Source organism: Marmota flaviventris, chromosome 12, assembly GCF_047511675.1.
Source record: "Marmota flaviventris isolate mMarFla1 chromosome 12, mMarFla1.hap1, whole genome shotgun sequence".
Classification (NCBI taxonomy): domain Eukaryota; kingdom Metazoa; phylum Chordata; class Mammalia; order Rodentia; family Sciuridae; genus Marmota; species Marmota flaviventris.
This window is the reverse complement of record NC_092509.1, coordinates 59,496,703-59,513,867: the sequence shown is the minus strand read 5'-3', so window position 1 is coordinate 59,513,867 and position 17,165 is coordinate 59,496,703. Positions and strand designations below refer to the sequence as shown.

Below are 17,165 nucleotides of genomic sequence, written 5' to 3'. Positions count from 1 at the left end.
TTTAATTACAAGGATAATTTATCAATTGTGATAATTTCTTGATTGGACACTATAACACAATGGCAACAATATGGTTAGAAAAGGTATCTGTAAGATGAGGCTATAACATTTCACACAAAACTGAGGGGCAAAGTTCCACCTGTCCATACCACAGGAGGAAGTGGGGTAGAAAAGGGCCCCGTAGTGTTCCAAACTGATCAGTGGATTACAGTATCCGTAACTGCTACTTCTCCCCCCAGAGACATATGATAAGAACAAAATGAAGGCATTACACCTTTTGAAACAGACTTTTAAAACTCATTTCATATACTCTTTAAGTTTATAGACATAAATATGTCCTCAAGAAAGGTTAAATAAAGCTTACTTCAGATCTTTTAATTTATAATCTAGCTACAATAGTAGATTTTCATGTAGTAACTTAAAAATTATTTACAATTTTATGGAGAAAGTGAAACATGAATTTTTCCCCCAATAAATATCAATCCCCTTCTCCTTCCATTAATTGGAAGAAAACAAAAAAGGTAAAGAAGAAAAAAGAGAGAATTGATTAAACTAAAGAGAACATGCAAGCATATGTTCTTTACATTGCTTCTTTTATGTTTTGTTTCATAAATCAGCTCTCCAAATGGTAAAGAAATTCTTCAAAACTGCAATTTAATTCCCTGAATAACAAAAATAAAAGCAAGAGGAGCAGCTCCTTCTTTTGGGTGAAGTAGTTTTATTGGAATATTGAAAATTTTAATTTATTTAAAGGAAATTTTAGGCTACTCTATTAACTAAGTCCTTCAGAAAACAACAATCTTGGCCTAGAAACATGACCTCTAATAATAAAAATAAACTAAACAATATCCATTATCTGACACCAAAACACTTCACAAGGAAAAAACAAACACCAAAACTTTCAAAAATGTATCAGTTTTGTTAAGATATGGTACTCATCATATCCTGCTATGCAAATGAAAAAGAACACAGAAAAGAGACATACACACACATTTATATATTCAACAAAAAATATAGAACTCATATATGTAATACATGTAGAAAAAAGCCCGAAGCTATAACCATCAAATTAATAATTGTTATGCTTTAGTGGTGAGATTATAAAGTGAATTTTTTAAAGTTTTTATGCTTAAATATTCTAGAATGACTACATACTACTATTTTTATGATCAAATTGATTTTTTTAATATTTACTTTTTAGTTATAGGTGGACACAATATCTTTATTTTATTTTTATGTGGTGCTAAGGATCGAACCCAATACCTCATGCATACTAGGCAAGTGCTCTACATCTGAGCCACAACCCCAGCCCATCAAATTGATTGTTTTAATCAATCAGTGATAAAAACACTAAGATAAATATAAGGTGTCATTTTTATTCACACACATTACTACTTACCTGGATCTTTGTTGTCAGGCAAATATTTGATAGTGCTTTTTCTGGGTTACCTTGCTGCCTCCACTTTAGTTAGGGCCAATAAAAATAAGCAATCAAGAAATGTATCTTCAAAATACACTACTTTAGAATGTAATGAAAGTCATTACAAGGTATGAAGTACTGATACATGCTATAACACGAATCTTGAAAACACTGTACTATGTGATAGAAACCAGGCAAAGACTACATAGTTTGTGATTCCATTTATGTGCAATAACCAGCACATGCAAATCCAAGGATACAAAAAAAAAGATTAATGACTGTCAGAAGCTGAAAGGCAGGGGAAGAAAAGGAGTGATTAGTAAAAAGTGTGAGTTTTTAGGAGGTGATGAAAATGTTCTAGACTGAGGTTTCAACCAAGAGGAATAAACTAATGGAGAGCATAAAATAATATTTTTTAAAAATCTGTAGTAACCTTACTTCCAAAATGCCATCTTGTCTTGATATTTTATATTTTTTTAAGTGGCATATTCTCAAGAAAATAAAAATGACATCAGTAGCTGCTTTTCCACATGGAAACAAGCAAAATGGGGCTCCCTAGAGTTAAATCCTCTAAAATGCTGTGGCGAGAAATTTATTCTGTCTCAAACCACAAAAGTGCTTCTGAAAACCCATGAGGTAAATTATTTCTTCAAGAGTGCAGCAACCAAAGGTCAAAACAGCACATCAGTCTTTATAGATGCACCCAGACTACAATGACAATAAGTTGCTGGGACATCTGAAAATGCTTCCAATGTCTAGCTTAGATAGCAACAAAGAGACAGCTTTTCTTCCCTTTAATAGCAGCAGTGGATGTCAGATCAGCTCTTCTCCATAACCATATAAACCAGGGGGAGGCATGGGAAAAATGGAGGAACTCTGATTGGGCAAAGGGGAGGGAGAGTTGGGAGGGTGGTGCATGGTGGCAGGAAAGATGGTGGAATGAGATGGACATCATTACCCTAGGTACACATATGTATGACTGCACATACCGTGTGACTTACAGTGTGCACAACCATAGAAGTGCAAAGTTGTGCTGCAACTGTTGTCAATGAATCAAAATGCATTCTGCTGTCATATACCTAATTAAAATAAATTAATTAATTTGAAAAAATAAGTAAATAAACCATATATACATTAAAATATTAACTTCTTTCCAAATTGTAAATTAGGAATGTCTTTTTCTTTTTCCCCCCATTCTTGGTACCAGAAATTGAACCCAAGGGCACTTAACCATTGAGCCACATCCCCAGCCCTTTGTATTTTTTATTTTGAGACAGGGTCTCAGCTAAGTTGCTTAGGGCTTCTCTAAATTGCTGAGGCTGGCCTTAAACCTGCCATCCTCCTACCTCAGCCTCCCAAGTCACTAAGATTACACGCCCAGTAGGAATGTCATTTTTTATAGTATGGTCCACAAGGAAAAGAGATTAATCAATAAACAATAAACTCTAAAGCATATTTCAGAGCAGTAGAGATAAAAGAGATCACACAGACAATACAAATGGAAAAATATGGGGAGGAGATGTAAATTAAAACAAGGTACCACTCACAACTATTATCTTCAACTGAAAGATTAGATTAAAGCAACATAGGTGAAGTTTTAGGAAAGTGATTCACTCAAAGATACAATGGATAGTACTATAAACTGTTAAAAATTCAATTCAGAAAATGAAATGAACTATGTAACAAAAGCTACAAATTATGTAGCTTTTCCAGGAAATTTATCCCAAAGAAATACTGAAGTGAAGAAAAATTCTAAAGGCCTTAAATTTTCACTACAGTGTTAGATCTATAAACAATAAAGTGGAAAAGTAAATGTCCAGCAACATGGAACAGAGTAAGTTAAAATACATGTACTGGCAAGAATGGAATGACCCAGCTACCAATTACTGTAAGTATAAAAAGACAGATAAAGTTACATAACACAGTATTAAACTGTAGATTATAGCCCTTTAAAACAGATGTACATATGAAATGATGTGAATGGAAAAAACAAAAATTAAATCAGTAGTATAGGAAAGCAACTGAAGTCACTTTTAAATTTTTTCAAATTTCAAAGCTGAAATACATTTACAATAATTTATAACCTAAAAGTCTACTTAACATAATGATTACTACTTATTTCTACCTTACAGTGATCAATTTTGAAAGAAAGAAAACTAAGGTAAAGAAAAGGCAACCCCTACACATACTGCACAGTAATTCATGCCAGTCACATCCAAATGTAGACTTGCCCTTCCAAAAAACCAAGGACACAGACAATTTTTATTTAAAAAGAATGGGTTATAGATTTATTTTTAAGCACTCTATTGTTATAGAGTAAGTATTCACTGTAACTGTTATGTCATTGACATAAGAATGATTCTTTTTCAAAGAAGAGTTATTTTAGATTAAAATTTGAATGACCTTTTCAAGAGGAAATTAAAAAAATGGCTAGGGCTTTTTTACAAGAAATTTGCTTTGTCAGAGGCTTAATTATTCAATTGATTTTTTAAAAAATCATGTGAAGTTCCATAGAAAAAAGAAAGGAACCAGGAGTGTAACATGTTCCTTATCAGAGACAGGAAATTAAAGCTCTGCAGTAACACCTTCAGCTTTCTAATTTACAAAAATTCAAATCCCCTAGGTTTGCCTAAGAGAAAAAAGGGCATAAGGCGAAAAAAGTATCCTTTAAAGAAAAATGAACTATCTGTAAAAAGAGCAACAAATTCTCAAATATCACAACTCACAGGCAACTCCCCACAGATTGGCCAGCTAATTATCCTAGTAATGAAATTAGAGAAACATCTGAAGGGTTTCTGGATTTGATAATTCCTCTGTGGAGAAATAAATGTGAACTATTTCTTCATTTTGATATTTTATTGTAAACACTCGTGCAGGAAGGCCCCAGTACACTTCTGGAAGAGAAGGAAGCCACCAAGTTTCCTTTAACCTGAGCAAGCAAAAACAACATCAACCAAAGCCTCTCTGAATCTCAAACTCACACATTTAGCCCAACCATGACTTACTTATAAGGCTGAAGGGGCTTAGAAACAAGATGCAAATCATTCTAATCTTCTGGGATATTGTGCCTGCTGCTCCATACAGACCTGGCTATATGCTCTGATGGCCACTCTGATGGCAGACAATGCACATAGGGATGAGATGGTCAGTTTCGCTCTCTAATTCAGTCATTCTTGACCCTAGTTGTGGGCTAAGATGCCATCCTTCTGCACACTTGTGCTGCTCAATACCTCAGCCTGGACTGTCCCACATCTCCCCAACTGCTTTCTGACAGAGCATCTCACAGGGTCTCTGTGAAGCCCGCCTCTCAGGAGCTCCAGTACTTTACCCCAGAGATACTCCCCAGCCTCCCAGATGGTATGTTCCAACTTTATTAGTTATCAGAAGATAACTGCTTACAAAGGCCTTATATGATTTCTAAGCTGTTTCTCCCACCTAGAGTTAACTCTTGGGGTCATTAAACTTTTACAAATCTTCCATCAATTACCATGAGTTATGTCTACCAATGTTCTATTAAGGCCCAATGATAACTTCTACACCAAGTGTATCACTTTTTATTATGGCATTAGCCCATTAGCCATTATCAGTCAAATCTGAGTTAAAGCAAAAATCCTAAAATCATATCCAATGGGATTCTTTTTTACATCACAAACTATTTCTTTGGTCACTTTTAGCAAATTGGAATTTGGATATCAAAGAAGTCTCAGTATCAATTTCAACAATATTCTGCTAAAAAAGTTGATCACACATGGAATATTCTGGTCATTCATTCAGTAACATCTAGAATCAATCATTATCTAACATAATCAATATTCTGGGGAAAAAGGATACAGCAAAAAATAATTGTGGGGGAAATTGTTTGCACATTAAAAAAAGTGTTCTAACAGCAAGTAACCTCTGGTCTTAGCTGTCTGATAACATAACCACTTCATATGTGGTAACAGAAGCAACTGTCACTTCTACACTGTGACTTACAGGCATAATGTCTTATCAATGTCAGTTACTAATAAAGTTGCTCCTGGTTCCATGTCTTCCTCTCAATCCCAACTCTTTGCTGACATTAATGTCTTTGATTCACGCAACCATTAATATTTACTGAGTGCCTATTATGCAAGCACAGTTTATGTAATAGGAATAGTGATGAAAAAGCTTGCATTCCTTTGGGCACAGAGAGGAGACTGATAATGGCTAATTATGATTAAGGAGAAGCCAGCACTTGAATCATCTTGAATACATTCTACGAAAAGGCCCTGAGGTAGGGATGAGCTTAGTCTGTTGCATGACCAGAAAGAGCAACACATCAGGAACAGTCACATACCAATGAAGGCAGAGAGGGAACCAGGTCCTAGCTCCTATAGGGCATTGTAGATCAGAATGAGGGTGGGCTTTATTACAAAGGAAAAGTAACTAAAGTACTGATTCTTAAAGCATGGTCTCCAGACCAAGAACATCAGCATCACCTGGGAACCTGTCGGAAGCACAAAATCCAGGCCCCAACCCAAACCCCCTGAATTAGAATCCCACCCATGCAAGCACACTTAAGCTTGAAAACTACTTCATTAGAGGATTTTATGTAAGCGACTAACATAAAATTATGTTTCTGAGTAAAACAGTAATAATACTGTTCAGACAGTATTATTGGCTTGATAGATAACAGCAGTGTGTGTGTGTATTTTGGGAGGCAGTGTACCAGAGATTAAACTCAGTGGCACTCAACAAATGAGCCACATCCCCAGCCCTATTTTGTACTTTATTTAGAGACAGGGTCTCACTGAGTTGCTTAGCACCTCACTTTTTGCTGAGGCTGGTTTTGAACTCTCAATCCTCCTGTCTCAGCCTCCCAAGACGAACAACAGTACGTATAAATGATATCAAATATAAGCTATTATAATGTCTATAGTTATCTCAATAACAATATCAAAACATCACAATCCACATCCACTTGTACTTATCTTTGCATTTCTGAATTTCAGAGAATTCCAATTCAATTATAAGAAACATAGAATGGGGAGCTGGGGTTGTGGCTCAGTGGTAGTGCACTTGCCTAGCATGTGTGAGGCAGTGGGTTCAATTCTCGGCACCGCATATATATAAAGGAATAAAATAAAGGTTCATCAACATCTAAAAAATATTTTTTAAAAAAAGAAATATGAGTTTCCCTTATCAAAAATGCTTGGGCTGGGCACAGTGGTGCACACCTGTAATCACACCAGCTCGGGAGGCGGAGACAGGAGGATTGAGAGTTCAAAACCAGCCTCAGCAAAAAGTGAGGTGCTAAGCAACTCAGTGAGATCCTGTCTCTAAGTAAAAATAGGGCTGGGGATGTGGCAATGCTTGGGACCAAAAGTTATTTCTGATTTAGGGGAATTTTTTGGGTTTTGTTTGTTTGTTTGTTTGTTTGTTTGTTTAAATATCTGCACATATATGTGGGAAATCTTAGAATCAGTACCCCAAGTCTAAACACAAAATTCATATGCTTCATATATATATATACCTTATACACACAGCCTGAAGGTAATTTTATACAATAATTCTAGAGCACCTGTGTTTTTACTTCAACCCATCACATAAGGTCAGGTGTGAAATTTTTTCTCTTTTGGTATCACAAGATATGCTGCAAAAACTTTTAATTTATAAAACTTGCTTTACACACACACATACACATACCCACACACACACACCAAAAAAAAAAAAAATCAAAAAAGTTTCAGGTTTTGGAACTTTTGGGTCAGGGATGTTCAGCCTGTACTAAGAACATATATTTTAAATTATATGTTCCATGTATAATTGGAACATATAATTTCCTCCTCCTCAAATCACCAAATAAGAAATCCCAAAAAACATATTTTTCCTCACTTCTCACATCAGAATAGGTTCCCTGCTTCCTAGACCCTGTCCCTTAGTGTTGAAGTCATCCCCATTCTTCTAGAATAATTCAAAGAGCATAAAACTTGCCCTAGTCCAGGTCAGAATGAGGGTTGGCTTTATTGCAAAGGAAAGGTCATTACAGTTCTGAGGCAAGAAGACCACAGAACACCCAACACTTCCAGCAGAAGTAAGTTTTTTCTTTGCCACTCTGCAATCACTCCCACATAGGTGTCTGTATCTGTCTTATCTATCCTACTGGTCTAAAAATTTCTTCAAGACAAAGGTTTGGGTTTTGAAATACTTCCCGTTTTTCTCCTCCACTATTATCCCTCACTCTCCAAAGAGCACTCTGATTTTACACACAGTATATATGCAACACATACCTGTTCAAGTAAACCAATGATACTATAAGTCGGGGATGCAAAGTTCCATGGAAGAAGGGAACAAGAACAGGAGACTAGAACATGACAATCAGTACATTCACATCAAGAAACATTCATTTATCCATTAAACACATGGCATAACTTCAGAGCATGCTTTTTCAAAAGGCAGACAATGTCTGGAATGAAAAAAGACAAAGCATTCTGCTAATCTGGGGAAAGTTAAGAAATCTCTCCTTTTCAACTGTGCCTACAGCTAAATTTAGACAGATTTCAAATTCCAAACACATTTCCCAAAGCAACTCACCTTGAGGCTACTTCTACTTTCAAGAGTTTTCATAAACAATCAACAAATAAATTAAAAGAACTAAAAATATACTTAGTTAATTCTTCCCCTCTGCCCTTCTCCTTATAAAATTAAATTTTTTAAGTTTAATATTGGTAGGCTTTCTCCTAAAATTATCATCACTGCTTTGTGGGCCTGTGACTCATTTTATATAAAGATAATGTTATATATTTCACTCTTTTTTAAAAATTTTTATTCTCTAAGCACTCTATTTATTTTTAAGACCATCCATGATGCTACGAGTACAGCCAATCCATTGCTTCTAGTTCTTTCCTTTCTACCTCCCACTTTGCTATTTAGTGTAGGCAAGACCTATCCTCACCGCAGAAATATAAAAATATTTATTCATTCACAAAAAGTCCAATGCTGTGCTAAGTGCGAGAAACACAGATGGAAAGGCATGGTGCCTACACCCTCAAGGAGGTTTACAGAACAAGGAAGAAGCACTGCAAACATTGACTCCCAAATGAGAGAACTTCCTAGTGGAGGTACATTTAAGGTCCAATGAGAACAGGGGGGAAAAAAGCCCTTCAGGGAGAAGATGACTTCACAACAGGTCTACTGAGCTGAAAACTGAAGCATGCACAAGACAAGCAGGAAGAGGACCATGCAGATAGTGAAACACATATAAAGGCACAGAGACAAGAGAAAAACCCAGCTTCTGTCTTAAGCAATCCTCAATCCACGAGCCACAAATGTGCTGCAAAAATTTTAAATGTATAAAATTTGTTTTACACACACACAAACACTCTCACACTGTTGGCAAAGTCCAATGGAGCAGAGTAGGTTGTGGAGAGCAGGATACAACAGGGTACAACTCACTGTGAGCAAGAGGAAACCCTAACATAAGCATAGGATCCTAATGGGATCCCCTGAGGACCCTAGAGGGGGAAATAAACAGATCTTCCTGAGCGGCAACACAACTCCAAGGAAAGCAGGGGAAATGCCGGTGACCAGGGGCAAGGCACACACACTACTCCTCTGCCCTGGCCACTGCAGCACTTTAATCGCTAACACTGGTGTTTTAAGTCTTTTTTGATCACTTCCGCTGTGTGGCTACAATTTCTGGGGAAATGTATTACTGACACAAAAAGGCTGAAATCCACTAGCTTAGACAACAAAGGAACTTGATACCTAAGCTAAGGAGTTTGTATTTAACGCTATAACAGAAGTCCATCTTGAGGAATTCCAGGGAAGGAAAAGACAGTGCTGCTCAGAGAGACAACCAGGGAAGCAGAGTGTTGAATGAAAACACTAAAGGCAAGAAACCTAGCCAGCCATGGTGGCGCATACATGGAATCCCAGTAACTAGGGAAGAAGACCAGCCTTGGCAACTTGACAAGATCTGTCTTAAAATAAATTTTAAAAAGAGTTGAGGATATGGCTCAGTGGGAGAGTCTTATCTAGCATATACAAAGCCCTAGGTTCCATGTCTGGGATCACTCTCTGATAAGATGGAAAGTTGTTTCTCTTCAGTCTCCGAGGAAGGAACTTAGGGATATGGCAGAGACGTTCCACTATTCTTGCCTCTCTTACTTGCAACCCTGGGTAAGTGCTACTGTTTTTTCTCTCACCTTTGGAGATTCCAAATTGTCACTCAGACCAAGTTAGGTAAGCAAGTGGCAAACTCAGTTGATTTGAATCCACCACCAGTTCCTACTATCAGCTGGCCCTGAATGTAATTAAACAACTCTTTTACTCTTTTTTGGCATCTATCTGCAGACTTTCCTGTGGTGGAGTTCTAAGGAGCAGGGGTGGAGGATACTGGGGACTGAACTCAGAAGTGTTCTACCTCTCAACTACCTCCCCAGCCCTTTTGTATTTTTTCATTTTTGAGACAGGGTCTCAGGAAGTTGCCTAGGCTGGCCTCAAACTTGAGATCCTCTTTCCTCAGCCTTCCCAGTATTGAGGATTACATGTATACATCACCATACCTAGCTCCTTTGACAGAGTTCTAAACCTTCGTACACTTCCCACCTATCCAAATCTTTATTGGCAGCACCTCTAAGATCCATTCTCCATACAGCAACAAAACCAATGTTTCTAGTTAATCAAATTATGCCATTTTTACTACCTAAAACTCAACTGGCTACCACATCCCTTCTCACACCACTTACTCTTGCCCCTAGCCCAGGAAAATCTATATGCTATCAAGTTTTCTCACTTCAATTCTTGCCATTCTCCTAACTGCCCACTAAGTAATGGCCTGCAGGGCTTCCTCCAGGTCTCTGAAGGAGTCCCTAGGAATTGTGCCCATTTGAAATGTCAGTCTTAGGTATAAGCACATAAATTCCTAGGATGCTTCCTTGCCCACAAGGCGGCAAACACATCCATCTTATTTGAACCTTGATAAAAGACTGTTCATTCTTTTTATCCAGTTTGGATTTCAACAGGGAAAGATGTTTTTCATTTTCTACTCCAAAAATAATTATTCTCTAAATGGCAATATCTGAATTTACCATTAGCCAAAAGAATATTATGACTACTGTATGTCCAATCGAGTATATAAAAATATTATAACCTAGACATTTGCAATCTTGAACAAAACAGGTATTTGTACATGAACCTGGTCCAAATCTCATTTCTCTGGAATGACCAGGAGCAAATTACTTAAACCCGCTGAGCCCCAAAGTCCTTATCTGCTGAATGAGAATGGGAAGATCAACTTCACAGTATAATAAGGGTGTAAGATAGGATGAGGAGCCTAAATTACTGGGCACTGTTAGAGTGAGGAGTTCTCAGTAAAATCTTTTTGTCTGCCCTAGAAGGAAAGTAAGACAGTAGAGCTTCCAATCCCCTGGGTTTTTATATAAACTGCTCCTTCTACAGTGGAAAAAAATGTTAATCGCCTTTATCATTTTTTATTATCACCACTAACAGTTTAAATTAGTGTTCTACAATAGTTTATTCATTATGGTTTTCTACTAACTTTTCTACGCTTTCGTACCCTAAAAATGACCACAGTTGCTAAGTCTGTGAAACTAGTTTTCCTAACCATCATCTAACAATGTGTGAATTTCCATTTCTTTGATAAGACAGTTTTCCTCTGATAAGGTAATATGCTATTTGTTTTAAGAATCTGCCTCAATATTTCATGCTCTCTAAAAGGGCCTTCCAGTAACCAAGACTGCCCCATTTTACTCCAGTAAAATGGAGGATTTTAAGGTTTCACCTACCACAACTTAAGTATATGCTCATGCCTACTCATATTACCTATTGTTTTCTTTTCTCAATTCCAACTAAGAAAATGTTCTGTTAAATACCTAGCACATCATCAAAACACAAATATTTAAATAATGTTCAGCTTGATTAAATGGAAAGAATTGAAAGGAACACTCTGGATTCCTAAATCTTTATACCTCAATCTTCTTATTCTTTGAGATACTCCTTAGTAGAGAAAACTGGGGAAAAGTTTATAATGCACGACAAACCATACTAGCATGTGTTGGTATGCAATTATTCTATCTTAGCTGAAAAGAGATTGGAAAACATGAAGGCTTCAAGAATGGGTCGGGGGTTAAATTAGCTTTAGAAAGACTTTTGGAGGAGTGCCACACACTATGGTAGATAACCAAAAGAGATAAAGGTCTACCTTATTCCTTAAAAGCTCCAGAAGAGAAAAGTTTGTTTTATTGTTTTCACTGCTGGTAGGAGAAGGGAATGAAGAGTAAGGAAAGTAGTTCTTCCTAGAAGTAGAATTTAATAAATGACCCTCAGGGGTCCCATCCAGATAAATCTCTTTACTTTTTAAAATATAAGCAGGCGTATACTTGTACAAGTTTCTTTATAAAGTCTAAACCTGGTTTCTCCAAACCAGGCAAAAATACAGAAAATTCCAATGTCTTTTCATTAATATAACCAAAATCACAAGGCAACTAAATTACCTATATAGCACATGAAATGTGAGATGTTTTGCACATTTTTTAAAAATAGATGTTCTGCCTAACAGCCTTTCGGAATTACAATCTATAAAGACAGGAACCAGTCTTTAAGAATCTAATCTAAACTTGATTCTGGAATCAAATCTGATCTAAGTTAAGTTACCACATTATTACTCAATAGAAAGGAATTTTTTCAGAACATAGTATATCATATAAATCTAATGTTCCACAGCTATAGCTTCAAAAATTTTTAGTTTCAAAACACAATTTCAGATTGGAAAATATGTGCAAACAAAACTAGATAATACTAAGTAATAACATTAATACAGGCAATAATTTGATTCATCAAGTGTAAAACTGTTAAAGAAGATACTGCAATATCCTATTTATTTGTCCTAGATGCACAAAATCAGAAGCTTAAACAATCAGATTTTATTTTACAGTATTACAAAATAACTAGAAATAATTATAATGTCTCTATAGCACTGAAAGATAAAATACCGTTAAGTTCAAAAACTAACACATGATCATTTCAATAGAACTTTTAAAAATTATTGTTTTCTTGACATATTACCTGCATGGGCCTAAGGGTACAGTTCAGTGGTAGACCATGTGCTTAGTATGTACAAAGTCATAGATTCAATTCCCAGTACTCCTTCCCCCCAAAAAGAAAAACCATATATTATTTGTAATCTATATAAAGCCTAAGTGATAACTTTGGTTTGACTGCACTTCAGTAGCCATCAGGAACATACATGTAACTATTTAAACATAATTAAAACTAAATAATTATTTTTTAAAGTTCAGTTCTCGGTCCCATAAGCCACATTCAAAGTTCAGTAGCCACATGTGCCTGGTGACTACCATACTAGACAATACGGATACAGGACATTTCTATTGTAGCTGGACAAATACACCAAATATGAAGTGGCAACACTTACCACTAAGTGACACAGGCAAAGTCAAGCACTCTGGCCTTAATGTGGCACTGCCAAATAGTGTGTGTGGTTTTGGTATGTAGTTTTTTGTTTTGTTTTGACCATTTCAGCAGTAGGTACAGAAATTTTTATAAAACTGTTATCTGAAAAGAGCAGCAAATGCTTTTAGAGTTAGCCAAGCTCTTTCAAAAAAATTTGAATATAACACTTCACAAATGAAAGTAGTCAATAAAAGATACCTAATGTGGTTTTAAAATGGTTAGAATTTTTGCTTTCGATAACTGACTCAATTCGACAATCAAATACAATGAGTGGATCACTAAAAAGCCAGTCTCTCCAAGTGCAAATAACCTATTTTTTAATAAAGAAAAATAAGAATGTTTTAAGTACAAAAGATTAATCAGTTTTCTCCTCACCAACTTGTAGAAATATCATAGAAACATAGATATTAGCCATGGCAGGTATCTCAAAATGAGAGTAATTATCACTCCAATTTCTGCAGTACCCTATCATTATCTCTGTGATTCTCAGTGCTTGCCTGTTTATTTTTAGTTAGCCTACTAAACCCATCTTCCACTTCTGGTTGGGACCAATTATCACTTCATGTCCCACATAAAAGAAAACCACTTGATTCTGTACCATTTGGTGAGAAAACACATGAAACCTATTTATCTGCACATTTTTAATATAATGCAGTCTAAGAAGCAAAGTTATCTTTAGAATGCCCTTAAGAGCATATCAAGGAATGTACTGTATGCCACAGAAACAATTTAACACTTAATGGTTATAATGATAAATTTTAAGTTATGTACATTTTACCACAATAAAAAAGTATATCAAGGCAACTGTCTACATTCTGATTATCCATTTTTATATTATTAGGCATTATAATTTTTCCTGAAAAAAAATGGTTATAAATTTCCAAAGTAATAAAAAACAACATGGGGCTGGGGTTGTGGCAAAGTGGTAGAGCGCTCACCTTGCATGTGTGAGACCCTGGGTTCGATTCTCAGCACCACATAAAAAAATAAATAAGTGAAATAAAGGTATTGTGTCCAACTATATCTAAAAAAATTTTTTTAATTAAAATAAAATACAACAAATCTTACTCATGTTGGAATAAAAATCCAAGCATATTAAAAGCTAAAGATGAAGAACACTTTTTAAGTTTTAAAAATACTTTTTAAGTAAAAACACTTTTTAAGATATCACAGTGATGGACTGAGGTTGTGGCTCATCAGGAGAGTGCTTGCCTAGCATGTGCGAGGCACTGGGTTCGATCCTCGGCACGACATAAAAATGAATCGATAAAATAAAGATACTGTGTCCATCTACAACTAAAAAGACATCACATGGGGCTACTAAATGAAAATTTTTTTCATTTGTTTATGTATCTCAAGTTTAAGGGTCTTCTGTTTACTCAATATCACAAAATCAGTAGTAGCTTTTATCTTGCACCTCTTACAAGCTAGGCACTGTACTATTGGCTTGAATCACAAACAGTAACTCTAATCCTGAAAAACATTCTAAGAGCTGGATATCATTATCATCCCCATTTTACAGATGATGAAACTGAGAGACAATTTTTTTAAGTGACTTGTGATCACTAAAAGTGGTAGCTAAGCAAACACTGAAGGGTTAGTCTGATTTCAAAGTTGGTACACATGCATCATACAGTCTGTGAAAGATAATCAGAGGAACCACACCTGCTAAACTGAATGTAATCACAAGAGCACATAACTTTTAAGAATTCTGATTATCTAGTATGTACGTGGGAGAAGGGAAAACTCTCTACGTTTTGTAGAAACCCCAAAGGATACCTTGACATAAAATTAATCTTTAATAAAGAGACCATATTGCAACAACCAACACCTTGTCTCTTTACTTCTGTGTTCAGGAAAAAACAAAGACACCTGCAAAAATTACTTAAAGACAAAGAAATGTAAATCCAAGGAATAAAAATCTTAAAATCCTTCACCCTTATCCACAATACATATTTTAATACAGGACATTCACATTACAAACCTAACTTCATAAATAAATATCAAACTAAAATCAGATGCAAAATGCTATTAACATTTCCAATTCCTTGAATTCTGGCAGGACAACCTATCCAAGCCATCTAAACCCAATTAAGCAAACTGCTATGTTTGTTCAGTATGTGCAAGTTTCAGGCGTCCTCCAGGAAACAAGTAAGGGGTCAGGGGACAGCATATTATATTCTGCGTGTGTAACTTCAGCAAACAAATTGTTATCACTTCATTCTTCAGGTTTTGCAAAAGCAAAAGAAAGGTTGTTCCTTTGTTTCAACAAATGAAGCATAAGAACAAGGGATGACTGCAAGATGGTCCCGCTTCAGTGGGAGAGGAGCAAATACAACTTTCAGGAGGCCATGCCACATGCCTACGGAGCTCCCAAAGAACCAGCTAATCCTCTCCAGAGGTCTTGCTTGAACAATCTGTGGGAAACAGAGGGAGCCGGGCACAGACGTTTTCCTGCGATCTAAAACTTTTGAGGTTGTATTTACTAAAACCCGATTCCACAAAGAGATAAGAGTGACTTAGTTCTATCGCAGACATCAAGCTCGAAATTCCATTAAAAATAAAGCCAAAGTACCCTTTTCAAAGTGTGTTATGTTCCAATCTGGTAAAAAGTTTGAACAATCAAAAACAGAAAGACAAAGCAAAAAAACAAGGTTCCCAGTTTCCCTAGTCTTGACCTTCAAAGAATCGCAAAAAAGTCAGGTCCCAAAAAGTAAAAGTTTCGAGCGGCGGCCCCACCAGCTGCTCAACTAACTCCGGAGCAGGTGAGGGACCCCTCCTGGCAGGGAGGGTGTCCTCAGGCCCCAGGCTGGGGGCTGGGAGGATGGAGTTCGGACCCTCCCGACACCTCCAGAGGCTCGGGTGGCCGGGCCCGCGAGGCTGAGCTCCAGACCCACAAGCGGCGCGGACGCCCCCGCCCGCGACCCCGCACACTTCCGGCCCCGACGCCCCGCGCCCCCCGCACGTCTACCCACTTACCGGCATCATTTTGGACCCGAACCGCATCGAAGCGGGTGGCCAGATTGCAGCCCCGGCAAAGCGGAGGCGCTCCGGGGGTCGCGGGCACCCAGGAGCAGAGCGGAGCGGAGGGCGAGGCCGCCAGCGAGGCGGCGGACCTGTTGAAAGGCGGGGGCGCGCGGGTGCCCCCCGCAGTGCAGGGGCGCCACCGAACCGCGGGCCCACCCCACCCCCGGCCGGTCCCCGGACGCGGCTTTGTCTCCTCTGTGCTCGCGGTGGCCCGAACGCCCTCCTCCGCTCCGAAACCAACTAATCCCCGGCCTGGCCCCTGAGCCCGAGCCCGCCCCGCCCCCGAGCCCGAGCCCGAGCCCGCCCCGCCCCCGAGCCCGCGTCCGCCCCGCCCGCGACGCGCCGGACGGCCGGGGGGAGGGGAGGCGCGGGGCCGGCAGCGGCGCGCGCCTGCGCGGACCCGCGGGGCGGGGCGCGCCCCGGGCGGCAGAGCCAAAGACCTTTTCTTTTCTCGCCTCTGGTCGAAAGTGCAGTCGGGGACGCGCGGCGGAGCGGCTCGAGAGCGCGCCTCCTGGCGGAGCCGCGGGTGTTGGGAGGCGGTGCCTCCGGAAACAATAAACGTGAAAAACTTGCAGCGAGACGGAGGGCTGTGGCTCGCACCTGCTCTGCGGCTCGGAGCAAGAGTCCAACCCTCTGCCTTTCGGGAACGTGGGCCCGAGGTTCGACGCCTGGGCCGGGCGGAGAGGGGCGGCCCGTCCCGACAAAATGCAGATCCGCGTGTCGCCTGGGTCCGCAGCACAATCCGAAAGTTCCTCGACTTCTTCACCCCTGGTCTCCTTTATGATTGTCCAGACCCTAATTTAAACTCCTGTGATACTTGCTATAATGTTTAAAAAAAAAAAAAAAAAAAAAGGAGGGGGGGACTTAAATATGACAAAGGCAGACTTTATGCTATGTATATTTTGCCACAATCAAAATGAATAATTCAAAATATAAAAGCAGCCAGGAACCTGCGACTGGACTCGCAAGGGTAACGCAGGAGGATCGCGAGTTCGAGGCCAGCATGGGCAACACAAATAAAATAAAAAATATAAAAAGAGCTGTCGCTGGCTGGGGTTGTGGCTCAGCGGTAGAGGGCTCACCTTGCACGTGCAAGGCCCTGGGTTCCATCCTCAGCACCACATAAAAACAAATAAATAAAACAAAGGTATCCGGTCCAACTACAACTAATAAATAAGTCTTTAAAAAAAAGAAGAAGAGCTGTCTTAAAATTAAAAAAAAAAAAAAACTGTAGATATAATTCAACGGTAGAGTAGTTGCCTAG

General features: G+C 38.4%; 1 protein-coding gene across 1 annotated transcript in view; it reads right to left on the bottom strand.

Annotated features, from left to right (window-relative positions):
- Positions 1–16,117, bottom strand: part of Tp53bp2 (tumor protein p53 binding protein 2) — a 56,372-nt gene extending 40,255 nt beyond the window's left edge. The window contains exon 1 of the mRNA XM_027934854.2: positions 15,854–16,117. Within this exon, the coding sequence (XP_027790655.1) occupies positions 15,854–15,880 (27 nt within the window). The 5' untranslated portion in view covers positions 15,881–16,117. The remainder of the gene's footprint in view (positions 1–15,853) is intronic.
- Between the last annotated feature and the right edge of the window lie 1,048 nt (positions 16,118–17,165).